This window comes from Carassius gibelio, chromosome A1 (genome assembly GCF_023724105.1).
Source record: "Carassius gibelio isolate Cgi1373 ecotype wild population from Czech Republic chromosome A1, carGib1.2-hapl.c, whole genome shotgun sequence".
Lineage (NCBI taxonomy): Eukaryota > Metazoa > Chordata > Actinopteri > Cypriniformes > Cyprinidae > Carassius > Carassius gibelio.
In genome coordinates this window covers 28,398,705-28,414,168 of record NC_068371.1, presented here as the reverse complement: position 1 = coordinate 28,414,168, position 15,464 = coordinate 28,398,705, and the positions used below count along the sequence as shown (strand labels likewise).

General features: G+C 36.0%; 1 protein-coding gene and 1 long non-coding RNA gene across 3 annotated transcripts; both read right to left on the bottom strand.

Moving 5' to 3' along the window:
• Positions 1-308: 308 nt before the first annotated feature.
• Positions 309-2,282, bottom strand: LOC127945810 (uncharacterized). Of its 2 annotated transcripts, XR_008150961.1 has the most exons (5): positions 2,087-2,282; positions 1,750-1,808; positions 1,599-1,661; positions 774-910; positions 309-654 (listed from the first exon to the last, which is right to left on the bottom strand). It is a non-coding gene; the product is annotated as an uncharacterized LOC127945810 (long non-coding RNA). The 2 variants fall into 2 exon arrangements; XR_008150948.1 differs by having other exon boundaries at positions 1,750-2,277.
• Positions 2,283-5,017: 2,735 nt separating this feature from the next.
• Positions 5,018-14,874, bottom strand: LOC127945658 (dickkopf-related protein 2). The gene is made up of 4 exons (XM_052541865.1): positions 14,372-14,874; positions 9,203-9,353; positions 8,984-9,115; positions 5,018-5,814 (listed from the first exon to the last, which is right to left on the bottom strand). The coding sequence occupies exons 1-4, from the start codon at positions 14,555-14,557 to the stop codon at positions 5,564-5,566; spliced, it is 720 nt and encodes a 239-aa protein (XP_052397825.1). The 5' UTR covers positions 14,558-14,874; the 3' UTR covers positions 5,018-5,563.
• Between the last annotated feature and the right edge of the window lie 590 nt (positions 14,875-15,464).

The following is a 15,464-nucleotide window of genomic DNA, read 5'->3' as shown; positions in this document are numbered from 1 at the left end:
TTTTTATAATTACAGCTCACAGTAATTAATATGCCAACAAATATTTTTACTACAATAAATCCATGGTTACTTTTTGCAAGGAAGGAACTATACAGGTTCTAGAGAACTTACCCAAAAACACTCGTCACTTTCTGTTATTTGTTTTCTGAACTGCACTACTGAAAACCTCATTAATCCTCACAATCCTGTCACAACTAAATTAAGAATCCATTATGAGCAATGCATAGCAAATGATGTTATCATCAAATATGAGAAACCTTAAAGAATGATAGACTGATGTAAATGACTGAAACCTGTTGTCATGCATGTGTTTTCCATAGCTTTTTTATTAAAACATTATACAGTGCAAAGTTTAACTTTAAATTACATCAATTAATACATCAAAACCAGTTGATCTCAGCCCATTCTCTATTTCCCTTCAATGAACTTAACACACAAATTTGTTTCATGCCGAAAAAAAAAAAAAAAACAGTCCTTGGAACAAAATCCTGTGTAAACAAAAGCCCAGAAGATCACCGCGTCGGCCTCTTCCCTGTACCCTGGTGGGTTAAACTTGAAAAGGGCTCTGCACTGCAAGCATTCCCTGATGCTGTACATCCGTCTGAACTCGTTCCGGTCAGGAGACAGGAGGACAATTCTTCCAGTTGGCCACAACTTATAGTGTAAAGACAAAATACATGAAAGATAATAATAATAATAATACAAAAAAAAGTTTAACAGCCTTCTACTACAAAATTCAATTGGAGAATGAGCATTAAACGGGGAAATCTTACTCTCTAGCCAGGCAAACTGTGCCGCTTTCCGAAAAACTTCGGAGCACATCCCTAAACCATCTGCAAACCAGAGAAAGTGTCAAATATGCAGAGTCACCCGCCGACAAAATAACTTCCCTGAGGATTTCCAGTGGAAGCTGTTGAATCAAAAACATACATAGGTTTATTTATATATGTATATAAAAGTTATTAAACATTATATTAACACTGAATACAGACAACCTTGCTTTAAAACTCTCATTAAAAACTCTATAGATTGTTGTCACAAATGCATACTCATTCTTTTATTATAACACTAATAAAATGTTAATATATACAGTACTGTGCAGAAGTATTAGGCATATTAGTATTTTCACATTGAAAAAAAACTGTTTTAAGCCAATTATTTATATCTTTTGCTGTTGTGTGTCAGTAGGATATATTAGTTTACATTTCCACACATTCATTTTGCCATTAATTTTAATAATCCAGTGAGATATTTGTATATATTTGTATGCATGATCCACATGAACATCTTTTACATTGAATATAAATATTTCTATCTTATATGGTGAACAAAATCCACATTAGATCGCAAACAGAAGTTATTTAAAAAACTCGCTGCTGTCTGAAAATGAATTAAGCTGAAATGTTTTAAAATGTCTTTGATGCTGATGTTAACTGATAGCTATATATTAAATAATCCACAGTATTGACCAATATAGTACTTGTACATAATACCAATTTCACATCTGAACAACTATGTAGCTGTAATAACTAAAATACCTCTGCATGTACACACACATGTAATTATTAGCTCTTAATGAATGTATGTGCACAAATAACCTGCTTTGCTGGACTCTGCCTGAAGACATGGTGAATGGTGAAGTTCCCCTCAGTGGTTGAGCTCTAAAAGAACAAATGTCAAGAGGTATGTATATTGCTAGATACAGTACAGAGTAATGTTTCATGTAGCAACATTCAAACAGCTACATACATTTGCGGAGTGAAGCTGTCCAGGAGAACAGAACACCACCACCTCCTGATCATGTCATCCTGAAAAATAATAATAATAATAATAATAATATACACACAAAAATCATGCATGTCTGTTCAAATAACTTGACAAATGTGCTGCCATACCTCTGTAAAATCGAACCTATGAACTAAAGCCATGTACAGAGTGTACTGTTACAATCCACAAAGAACAATAAAATGAGCAATTTATAACAATTATTAACAATAATTATTCAAATTGAACGTACCATGGATAAATAAATGATCCAACATCGCATTTCATATTATAAGATATTTACACAACCACTTTTACTCACCTCAAGCAATCAACGGAATAGCGTTATTACTCTGCTGCTGTAGTTGCCACCGATCTGTTTGTTTCAACGCAAACTGCCCCCTGCTGGCTCGGAGGAAAATGTCATAGGCGGGGAAAACAAATATGGGCGGGGCGACACGTGTCGCTCCGCCTCGAAGTGTCGCCCCGCCCCATCGTCCAGACTGCACTCTGGGGTTACTCAATCTGTTAGCGGTTTAAAAACTAGCATTTCAATAGGGGATTGCAAAAGAGTAGAACTTTTGACCAAAATATATGATTGAATGAAATATTCCCATTTGTTAGTGTTCCTGTAGCTCAACTGGTAGAGCACTGCACTAGCAAGCCCAAGGATGGGGGTTCGATTCCCTGGGAACACATGATATGTAAAAATTGATAGCCTGAATGCACTGTAAGTCACTTTGGATAAAAGCATCTGCTAAATGCATAAATTTATTTAAACCTTTGATTTTGTAAAAGGAACCTTCACACATACAATAGCATGATTCATGCCATGCTGTTTACTTTATGAAGACGGCGATTTACAGTTCATGTTAGGGGTAACGAATCACTAGTAATGCAAGTTACATAATCAGATTACTCCTTTCAAGTAACTAGTGAAGTTTCCAACTAAAATGTAAATGTAACTAAATATCTGATTTACCTTTTCAAATAAGTAATACAAGTTACTCCTCTTCGCGTTGTGCCTAACAACACCCCTTAGCTGTTATATATTCACTCTAAACCACAGCTTCACGGGGCTTACTACTTTTATAAAACGGTCCATATACGTAGTAAGGTTTCACAGAATAAAACAGAGTAAATAAAGTGTAATGATATAAATGATAACAGTACTCTTCCACCAAAATGTTTTATAAATGAACTGTAAAGCATGGCTTCTTGGGGCTTATTGCTTTATTTGGTGTCAAAGGGCCCTTACATTTGCCAAAAATATAACTTTTGGGAGGTTTATTAAAAAAAAAAAAATTAATAAGGCTATAGTTCCGATTAAAAAGTAATGCGAAAGTTACGTAATGCATTACTAATTAATGCGGTTGGAGTAGCGCAATATTGTAATGCATACATTTAAAAGTAACTATCCCCTATATCAGTTTTTCTTTGCTCCCTAAAAACAACATCATATTAAATTTGGAGATTACATAAAGCTGTTTCCATGGTCCAAGAATATTTTATTGTCCGCTCTGGCTTTGTTAGGTTAACTGCCTTAGACATTTTATATTCTTCTGTCTACTTGGAACCTGTCTGCCAAACACATTTATCAACAACACTGACAATCACATTTCAAATACAACATGAGAAATGCTCAATACAGAATCACGTGGGTAGTTTTTTTCCACCATGGAATAAAGAAATGAAAAAGTCAATCTCAACTTTTTATCTCATAATTCTGACGTTTCTTGCAATTTTGAGTCTATCTCACAATTTCCGACTTTTTTCTTACAGTTCTCAGAATCGTGAGACATAACCTTAGAAACTTTTGATAATGAGAAAGTCCAAATTGTGAGATAAAAAATTCACAATGACCTTATTTTCATTTATGCTTTTGTGTCAGAATTATGTGGGGAAAAAAGTCAGAATTGTGAGAAAACATTTTGAATTCTGAGAAAAATGTCAGATTTTTTTCTGAGAAGAAAAAAAAAACTGAATTCCAAGAATAAAAAGTCAGAATTATGATAAAAAGAAAATTCTGAGAAAAGGTCAGAATTGCGAGAAAAGGTCAGAATTGCGAGAAAAAAAAAAATCTGAATTGTGATAAAAAGTCAGACTTGCAAGAAAAAAATTATTAATTATGAGAAAAACATTTGAATTACGAGTCGGAATTGTGGGAGAAAGTCAGAATTCCGATGAAAAAAAAAAACACACAAAGGCCCAGTGTCCGTGATTTATTGACATGTTAGACATACAGCCATTAAGGTAATCATGAAATGGCCACTGAGAAGAAAAGCGAAAATGCATGTTAGTTGCTTATGTTTAGCATATTATTTAATAAATGTCATCACAGATATAATCAAAATCAGAAATCCAAAATGTATAAACCACCGAGGCTCATTCATTGAATGCTGACAGCTTCATGATTTGTTTTTAGAAGGTAAAATACTGAAGCTGTTCGAGTCAGAGCTGAAAATATGAGAGCAGCCAAATTCTTGTAATACAAAATACATTCTTTAATCTGTTTAAATCACTGTAAATACACAACGAGACATAACAGCACGGTTACAACAGGAACAAAGGACTAACCCAGGAAATCAGACATTAAACAAATACACAACATGAGCTCTACAAAGAAGAAATGTGTTTTGAAAATAATTTAATAGAACGAGATCTGTGTGAGGATTTTCATATCTGCGGTGTAAAAACAGAGCTTGAGGAAAATGGAGCCACACTATGCTATAACAAACAGTACGCTGAAAGTTACCACTTTATTCATGTCCCCATCTGTTTCCTTTTTACCAATATATACATGATATACAACGGCTTCTTAAATACATTTGGAAAATTTTGCATTTTATTTACAATATAAGAGCTTATTGGTTTATTATTATTATTGGTATTATTATTTCTTCTAGCTAAAAGATAATGTGGAATTTTACGTAACAGCACAGCCCATGATTCATAATGTTATAAAGCATCTGCACATTCACTGAACAGCACTGTAAACAACTTCCCTTGATAATCTTGAGCATCAGAACCAATGTAGCATTTCTGACATCATAAAAATGTAATATATTGAATAAATCTGAACTAATGAACATATTTCTCCAACAAATGCATTACTAGTGAGGCCACCTTGAAAACATACACCTGTTCTTCTGTTTTGGTGTTATGTACACATTTATATTTATATATATATATATATATATATATATATATATATATATATATATTTATATATATATATATATACACAAGCAAACTCAAAGTGCACTTTCAGAAGAGCAGTCTTAAATTTAGAAAAAGAAAAAAAGAAACTAAAATGAAATGAAAATTGCTGTTTTCCACAGTTTTTAATGAATGAGACCCACAGTCGATGATAATGTAACCAACAAAAACGAGTTAATATTTTAGTGGTTATGCAGTGAAAAAACTAATATGTGCATGAAATATATAGTGAAAAATAGAAACCAAATCAGAGCATTCAGCATCACAAGATACTGACAGCACAGACATACTGAAATAATGGCATCAAACGTGAAATTAGTGATAAATATGGCTTGTGGATAAAAAAAAAAAACTCAGAGGCCCAGAGTGCTTCCTCAACAGCTACATCTGAGCATCCCAGCACATGGGTTCATTCCCATCCCAAACCCACCCTGTTCTTGCAGAAATTCATCTGTATCTCACCCTTTCTCTCTCTTTATCACAGCTGAGTAAGTCCTGGAGAAGGGAGTCCTTGCACACTCCTCCCCCGGCGGGACGCAGGGGCCCCAAGGTGCAGCTTGTTTTGCAGGGGCGTCCCGTCTCAGATCCTCTGGCACACGTGCAGCCTGGACCTGGAGAAGGAGGTGGCGTCTTTCCATACCTTGCAGGCAAGTTCTTTGGCACAGTCACAGCGCTGAAAGATCTCCAGGCTGTGGGAGCCTTTCTTGCGCTGCTTGGTGCAGACTTCGCCCTGCCGCAGCACAGGCTTGCAGATTTTGGTCCAGAAGTGGCGAGCGCAGCAGTAGCCCTCCGAGCAGTCGGAAGATCGCAGGCAAGGGTCGCCCTCGTGACCTGTGGGTGAAAAAAGCCAGCAATGCCATTTCTGTTACTCAAACACTAAATGACAACAAGGTCATGACTTGGAAATAAATCCCTGGAAATGCATGCAGTGTAAATCACTTCAGATAAATAGGTCTGGCAAATGCATGTATTCATAGAATAAATAGAACTCAAGGCTGGTTACTTTAGAAACCAATATTGAACCAACTTATATAAACCAACTTGACTTTATTTCATATACAGTTGGCTGGGAAGATTTTATTTGAAGATAATTATATTATTTTATATATCTTTTTACATGACTGTGTATGAAGTTTTTCTGAAAAAAAAAAAAAAAAAAAAAATATATATATATAAATTATTTTGCATTTTTGAAATACTTTCTTCATCATTTTCTAATTTGCATGAAATGTAATTGCTTTTTTTAGGAGCCCCCAAAATAAGAAAAACTCATTATTGATTTAATCTCATAGTTTTCCAAAGGAACACAAAATTAGGATTTTTGAACAATTGTTCAGTTGAGTTTAATGAAAAGAAAAATTTTGGTTGAGCAAAATTTTGGGTTGACTGTGAGCTGACTAAATAATTATAAAAAAAAAATAAAATAAAAAAATAAAATAATAATAATAATAATACAATTTTAAATAAAAACAAATCACAATAAAACACTGAATTCAAAAAAACTGCACGTCATATAACCATTATACAACATTACTAAATGATGAAATGTCAGGGGACAATTTGATGAAATATTTTAGGTCAGAGGGGTTTGCCTGACAGTTTTTGGAATTCCTGCATTATTTAAAAAAAAGAAGGTAAAAAAAGACAAAAGAAAAGGAAATAGGACATAATGACAAAAAATATATATTTTATATATATATATATATATATATATATATATATATATATATATATATATATATATATATATATATATATATATATATATATATATATATATATACATATATTTTTATTTTATTTGATTTATTTATTTATTTTTTTAATTCTACAAACCCATCTTTAGTGTTTTATGAGTTCATCCCACAGCTGTATATGGAATATATGGGGGAAAAACATTCAGCCAGGAAGTGTTTGCTTTTGAAGTAACTTCAGGTCATTTGACCTTCCCTTATCCCTAAAAATGAGTTTGTTACAATATATATATATATATAGAGAGAGAGAGAGAGAGAGAGAGAGAGAGAAGAAGAACATATGTGTTTTGAAAATAATTTAATAGAAGGAGTTCCAATCATTTAGTCAACATAAATATGCCGGCAGCCATATAACCCTGGAGCCCAAGACCGGTGGGTCCTAGCGTCCCAGTGTAGTGCTGGGGACACTATACTGTCAATGAGCACCGTCCTTCGGATGAGATGTTAAACTGAGGTCCTGACTCTCTGTGGTCATTAAAAATCCCAGGATGTCTTTCGAAAAGAGTAGAGGTGTGACCTCTTTATCCTGGCTCAGTTCGCCCATTGGCCTCTGACCATAATGGCCTCCTAACAATCCCCATGTCTACTGATCAGCTTCATCACTCCGTCTCCTCTCCTCCAGTAAGCTGGTGTGTGGTGGGCGTTCTGACGCACTATGGCTGCCGTCGCATCATCATCCAGGTGGATGCTGCACATTGATGGTGGATGAGGAAATACCCCCTGACTATGTAAAGCACTTTAAGTGCCATAGAAAAGCGCTATATAAATGTAAGGAATTATTATTATAATTATTATAAGCCCCACCTTTTTCTTGCATTCAGATCTGCCTCCTTCCAATCAACAACCAATAAATGAAAGTCCCCACCCTACATGTTTTTCTCTTTTGTTTATGAGACACCACAGAAGAAAATATTTGCCACTACTTCTTTTACTTTGTGACAATAAGTATGATCCCTCCTTCAGTCGATGAAAGGACTGCCAAAACTCACGCACACTCCTCCTTTCTACCTCTCATGCAAATATTCTCCACGATGTTCAAGTGGAATCAGAAAATAAAGTGCAACCAAATGCGTCACTGTTACTGATTTACATCTACTTACAAACAAATGCAAAACAACTTTCCAATAGTTGGTAGAGCAGGCTGAAAATAGAAATGTAAGTTCTGTTTATGGTTTATTTTTTTTCCCAAATGGAAAGGTGTTGTGGGGTGATCTTGTGTTAAATTACAAATTGTATTAATTGTTTAATTTACAAATACAACGTTTAGGGTGCCTCAAATTGCTCCGTCTAAATCAGTTTATGTTTGAGTGTGACTCTGTGAGGTGTGGGAACCGCACTACATTGTGATCCTTCCTTCACAGGCCTCCCACTGTGGTTAAGTCTTCAAGATATACGAGCTGTATAAATCTGTGGCCCGCTGTCCCCCTCAACACATGCATGTTACCACATCCAGTGAATCAACTCATGGCAGACATAGTTCATAAGTGAGTACGAATATGAAACGGTCTCAGACCGCACACAGTACGTTCACTGACTGCCTGATGCACACGGCACACAAAACTAGACAGAAAATCACATGCTCTACTTGAGATTATATGAACTTCCTGAACTCAGGGTACACAGTGAGTACTTTCGAGGAAAAAAAGAATAACTTGAAAGTGTGTCAGGTTATTATTCTGAAAGCTATCCAGAGTCCATTAATTTACAAATAAGGTACAATTGCATTTCTATGACTTTCAAAAGGACTTTCTTCGGTCAGAAGACAGAAAGCTGTAATTTGCAATATTGTTAGAAAAACCTCACACAATAAATCACAAGTATAGTATTATAAATGTACTTTAAAGTGTTTAAAAAAAGTAAATATTAAACACATTAGTAGAGTTCAGATTTAGCTGTATAACTGTGGTAAAGGGTCCAAAAGTTAAAAGTTGTATCTGTTCACATTATTTATTGGACCTGAGCTGATATGAACTAACAATGAATAGTTGTATTTTTACTATAATAAATACCATAGCAAATAAACCGCTAGTTAGTAAATGCATTAACTTATATTAAGTAACGGGACCTTATTGTGCAGTGCTAATTTCTGCTAATGTCTTGTGTTTTCTCAAGCCTTTTCAGACTAAGCAATTTTTTAGCTTGTTACTGCTTGGCAGTAACCAATCAGGCTTTGTCCTGCAGGTCTGTGCGAGTCCTAAACAACTTTACACAAATAGTGAAGAGTTGTGATATTGTCCGTTGCTCACCTTTGAGAGAGATCTTGGCCTGAGCTTTGCTGTTCCTCCTCCAGCCTTTGTCTTTGATGGAAAGCATTTTGTGCTCCTCCATAGATGACTTGTGTGAGGACAGCACGTGCTCTGAGATGGGGATGCAGATATCTGAAGAAAGACAGAAACGACACATTGTAACTTTCTCAGAGTTAGTATGAGAGACAGGGTCTATGAGCGATCAATCCAGGAACGTACAGTTGCTGCAGCGGTTCCCAGGGCAGCACATGTTGTCTCTGTGGCAGCGCTTCTTTCTCCTGCGGCAGGTGAGGCAGCGGGACGGGGCGTGCTGAGGACTGTGGCAGTACGTTCCCACCGTGCACTCTTTATCACTGCTGCATGGATTCCCCTGAGAAAAAAGACAGAAAAAAGACAGATCAGATGTGGTTCTCCTCCATCGAACCCTGTTTTCGACACAACACACAATTTAGTAAGAAATATACCAGTACACCATAGTGAGCCATTGTAGAAACTTGGAAATTATTAGTTCCTTGAACAGCAGAAAACTTATATTTAATGTCACAATAAAGATTGAAATAGTTGGAATTAGGAGTGACAATTCTGTATATAATCTAACAATATAATAAAAGTTTAAACTATTTTGTAATTAAAATGATTTTTTTTTAAGTATTGCTGTCATAGAAAAAGATACAGAACATATTGAAATGTCACCAGCCATATTTTATTTTTATTATTAAGGGACTGCTGAAAATTCTGGATGAAACTACATGGAAGACAAGCAATTTAATTAAGTTAGACCAGATTAAAATAGTTTAAAGTAGTCTAGCTGGTGCCCAAAACCTCCAAAATCAGCACACCAGACCTTAAACACTTTAATATGAGGTTACGTTACCTTACTGTAAGGTAAAATGCATAGTTCTAACTAAGCTTGACAATGTTTTACAAATCACAAACTCCAGAACAGAAAGCAGCTAGTGAAGATTTAGCAGGAAGGAAAGTGCGTTACATCACCCGTAACAATCTTCAGTTTGGCGTCAAATGCAAAACATGTGTTCCGACAAGGGGATATCTCAATATCTAATAACACAAGAAACAAGTCTGTTTTTTAGGTTGACAGACCTTAAAGCAATTTTCCCTTCTTAAAGTAATAGAATTGGTAACATTGAAAACACATGATGAAACCGGGCCAAACCACCAACGATACATTCGCGGGACGAATAAGGAACGGATAAGACCCACCAATGCTTAAATACTAAAAATTCAGACTTCATTCACTGCATCATTAGAAAATGATTGAGTGCATTACATTAGCAGAAAAATGAACCAAATAAAACAGACAATTCCATTCAAAAATACTTCAAAAAGTACATTTTACATCCTCTTATTCGTTTCAGTTGTATAATGTGCTTAGACGTAAATCATTCAGGTTAAATCATGTCAACTTTTTGATTGCAAAGCTGCAAGAGTCACCCGCATCTCTCCGTAGTGTTGCACAAACCGACAGGGCCAACGCAGACACATAATCGCATCTGCACACAATCTGGCAACGTCATCAGATCAGGATTTTAATGACCCGACCAACGCTTGGATACGACTCGTTGATCCTCATCCCTCATTGATTCCATAGTCTGTTTTTATTCCTCCCATACAGTACATTCATGTGTGAGATTAGTGGCACGATGATAAGCTCAGAGACAGACGGCGATGAGGGATGCCCACTGCCCTGTGTCACCGCTCTCATGCTAGCAAAAAAAAAGAGACGGACTTTGAAGACTAAACATGCCATGCCTTTGAAAATCTTCTCCATATCTGTATTCTCCCTCATGCTCATATAAGGACTGATATCAGGTAATACCCAAACTATAGTACATCAAGTCTTATCTTTTTAGAAGCAACAAATATGCATGGAATACTTTAGCAGGCAGATTCGTAAACTGCCTGAAAAATATCAAGTGACATAAAACTTTAAAAGAATCAATCAAATCACAATATTTATATATTCATTTTGTTTATATTTATTATTTATAAATTCTTTATAATGAAAATCATTATAAATATATAGAATTTTTATATTGTTTTTTTCTTAATTTTCTTATTCATTTATTTAATTTAATATTGCTTTGCTGCAAAAAAAAGAAAAAAAAAGAAACATCTTCAGTCTAATTTCAGTCTGCAGCTATAGGACTGCAAAGCTCTCTTTGAACGTGTCTAAATTCATCTACACAACAGACTACGAAATCCTGAATAGGATTTTCACACATAAAACCCATGTCTCACACATAAGTTCCTGTATGGCCCCAGGGCCCAGCTTAACTTGACCTTGGTTTTAGTGAATTAAAAGGGTTTTCAAGAGTAAAAAAAAAAAAAAAACACTGCAGAAAATGCAGTTTTTTCTTATTGGATCTCAGTTCATTAAAAAAAGAGGAAAAAAAAAAGAAAACTTTTTTTTTGCATTTGTAGTTTTAATTAATTATAATAACCCTGGTTCACATATGTGCTTTTCAATGAGCTTGGCCAAATGTATGCTAACCGTTACATCCATGGAATTCTGGGAATGCTTCAGCGCTGCAATATCATGACTTAACACTTTAAATCATGGTCAGAAACTCATGGTGATTAGACTTTCTCAGCTGTCTTGTTCCTCAAATGAAGTCAAATCCCGATAATTAGCCCAGCTAGCCATACAATCTGTCACACCTTTACCTGTTTTATTTCACCCTCTCAGCTCGTTAGCATCACTAAACAGTCACTTAACCTCAGAGAGAGCAGGAGAGGGCAACCCACCTCGCCTCTTTACAAGCCAGACCCAACCAATCCCCTTCCCCAGTCCTACTCGTTAACGGAAACTTGGCGTCAAATTAAATAAGAGAAAAAGTTAAAAGTCCCAAAGCTGCGGCACTGATGTGAACCTGCTCTCGTGTTCATGTGGAAACTAGACTCTTCGCCTCTAGTCGAGAGGTTAATGTGATGAACGAGTTCTGCCAATCCCAATATCGCTCTTTTTGGGTAGCCCACAACTGGAAACCACCATTAACCCCCCTTGAACATTTACTCTAATCGTTTAAAGTGAGCAACTTCGCTTTGTTTTCAAATATAATGGTAGGTTTATTTTATTAGTGGACAACATCTGAGTTAGACGCATTTAAATGAAGTTGTAATTACTAATAAAACTCTGACATCATGGCTACCGGCCAGCTTTACTTACAGCATGAAACAGCGTACCGAATTCAGCTTGTCGCCTTTAGGACGGATGTATGAAACTGGGTGGCCATTTCTCTTGCCTGTCTAATTTGCAGCAGTTGGGAGAGCGCCAGTGTGGGAGATTTATTGGGAGCTTGTGTTATAATCTCCACCATATCCTTGAGAGTTTGAGAGGAAACATTTCAGCAGCTGTGTAATGGCATATAAAAATGTAAAGCATTCTTCAGACAGCTCAACCAGATGGGAGAGAAAAATGTAGGGAAAGTGACTACAAGGACATAATGCTGATTTAATTCCAGACACTCTTCTGGGTGCCATCATTAACATATTTAAGGACATTCAGTGCTTATATCATTTGCACTACATAAGCCACTTACTTTTCAAACTCTTCATGGACTGTTAGTACAATTTACATGAATAATATGTACAGTAGCATCTTGAAATGAACAGCTACCAAAATCATTTCAATTAGAGCATTTTGCACAAATAAATAAATAAATAAATAATAAAATTCACAAAAATGTGGCCTTTTTGGATGTGGCCTTCCCAAAGTCCAAAGTTAATAAAACTTTTACAACAGCACGCTGTGAGGAAGCATGCCCAATTTTGTCCAGTATTTTGTCCAGTTATGCCCATAGGGGACAATACAACTGAAAAGAAAGAAAGAAACTAAAAGAAAACTCCACCACCAATTGACTGAGGAACTCGAATTTAGCATGCATCTTCTTTGGTGCAGCATATGCTAATATTTCAAAGAATAATCAACAAAAATTGCCACTAACAATCAATGTTAATGGCAGCTAATCACAAAATCATGTAAATGCTATACAAAACCAGGACGGCCATTTGCATTTCAAATGTAACCAATATAAGAGGGAACTAGAACTAAAGAAATATCTCAAAGCTAAAGCTGCAATCAAGAAATTTACCACCACAGCACTGCATCCACATGACCTGTTCTTTTAAATCTGGTATTTAATTTGATACACTGTCACTGCAAATGTGATGTGTACTCTGTGGTGATCTACGGTGTGACCATTGGCACAGAAGAGCCATGAACAATATTACAGATGTTTTTGGTTTGTTCCATCTATATAAATTAATGCACACCACGCACTACATAATCCTTAAGTAAAAACACACTACACTTCAGTATACAAAAAGTTGGGATCTGTCCACAATGTCTGCAACATCTGCAACTGGAAACTTCCAAATGAGACAACACTCGCTCTGTAAGTAATCTACAAAGTTGTTAGCAATCTGCATTTGGATAAGCAGATAAATGTAGCATGACATTTAACTAATATTGGACTGTTAGTGGTTTCCACATGTATGGCATTGGTCTGATCCTCCAGACCACATGCGTTTATGGAGATGCTAAAGTTGAGAGCAATTGTTTAGATGAGGGTCTGGCAGGGAACTTGCATACAGATCTAAGTTTTCGTATTGCGTCTGCTCAAAATTACAACAACATCTGTATATTTACAGCTGATCTGAGAGACATAAGTGGGGACCGAACAGCAAAGAGGATTGGCATGAATTCAGCATTTACCAGACGAGAAATATGAGAAAACCTTTCAAAAGGATGCTGGGCTGGCGATTCACCTGAGCTACTTGTACTATAATATGCTAGTAACAGGCAACTGTACATTAATATTTTTTTTAAAAAAATAACATATCTGAGGCTTTTAACTCTGATTATATCTAACGTAGGCCTACATAATATATGACATGCCATTTGATATGAAACGTGGCGTCGACGCAAATCACGTTCCCAAAGCACTAAAGAAAGCAAACAAGCAAAATAAAACGTCAGAAAAGTTTTTCTACGGTGAACTATATACAACAAAATTAACACAAAGCAAGATTTCAGTAACCCCAAAATCTTTACAAGTCAGTCAGACGTCGCTGAGGAGGTAACCATAGCAACAGTTCGCCTCACGTCATCATCAACAAAACATACTTTGTCAGGTTTGTCACTTTAGTATAAATTGTTTATTTGTCACAAGAACGTGTTTTAAAAACTTGCATATTTGATGTAATTAAACCAATCTTGCGATTTGGGGGAAATTGTCTTGAGCGGGACAAACGGTTTGATAGGGATTACTTATGTGAGCGTTATTTCTTTAGGCATTAACGAAGTCATAATGCCTTGAGGGTTTTAGCTTAAACTAACAGAATAATGTCTAGAGCTGTGTTGTTTACCTGAGCGGGCATGTTGTCTTTCTTCGGGAAGCCGCTGGAGCGGTTGGCGGCGGCGGGCTGAGGCTCCAGTGATTTGATGGAATTCACCAGGGCTTTGCTCTCGGTCCCCTGAGTTTCTCCCATCCGCCCGACCGCGACGATCAGCATCAACATCCAAAAGCTCCGACTCCGCAAAACGGTCAGCATCCTTTTCGTCTTTTAACGCTGAAGGAGAATGTGCTGGTTTCCTGAAGATATTTCCAACACCACTAGATGCTTTGACCACCACACTTTGGCTTAAAAAAGTACAAACCCCTTACAGAGCCCATCAAATAGGCTGTCAAATATCACTGGAAAAAGACGTAATGTAGCCTACACATCGCAAAGAGACATAGTGCATTATAAAAGCACAAAGATGTAGAGAAATGTAAAGTTTCAGGATGCTCTGCCCAAAAATTAAAAAAATTAAAGTCAGTTGCGGCAAAATAGAGGATTCCTGCTGGTGTGAGTGTTTGTGAAGCAGCCTGTCGTTTCATGTTGTGGGATACCTTCTTTTTATAGGATGTTTTCTCCGCCCACATTCTGTATTGACACAGGATGAAACTGATCTGTTCACACACACTCCTGCCTGAGACAGCAGCTTTAAAGAGTATTAGTTCTTATTATTAATTGACGTTGTGAACATTGAGCAGACTGGTTAGTTTGATTTAAACTGACTTACAATACCTGCCATATTTCTGTTCGATGAGATTCCAAGTGTAATTTGTGTCAAAGCAGATAAGCACGTTTCAGTTATTTTTTAAGTATTAGAAAATCATCTGAGAATAGTCTGATTATGCCTTAGATTGTTTGCATAGATTAAAAACAGAATATCATAAAAAGAAAAAATGGAATAGTCAGAAATGATTTTTTTTTATTTCTATGGTTTTAATACAAAACAAATTATGGTTTAGCAAACAATAATAGTGATAAACCGCAAATATATTTACATAATGTCAGTATGAGCCCTCGCTTAAATTCATTGCCAGTGACCAGATGGAATCTGTGAGTTTCTCAGCTGTTGTTTAAAGCCAGGGTTTTTTCAGAATGCTTGTCTGTTAAACAGGAGAAACAC

What these genes read in the sequence shown, in the direction of transcription:
- LOC127945658 (XM_052541865.1), bottom strand. Translation starts at nt 14,557, where the DNA reads ATGCTGACCGTTTTGCGGAGTCGGAGCTTTTGGATGTTGATGCTGATC. An exon ending in AAGACAACATGCCCGCTCAG is followed by an intron (nt 9,354 to 14,371) that starts GTAAACAACACA and finishes CTTTTTTCTCAG; the next exon opens with GGGAATCCATGCAGCAGTGA. An exon ending in GGCCAAGATCTCTCTCAAAG is followed by an intron (nt 5,815 to 8,983) that starts GTGAGCAACGGA and finishes TTTCACCCACAG; the next exon opens with GTCACGAGGGCGACCCTTGC.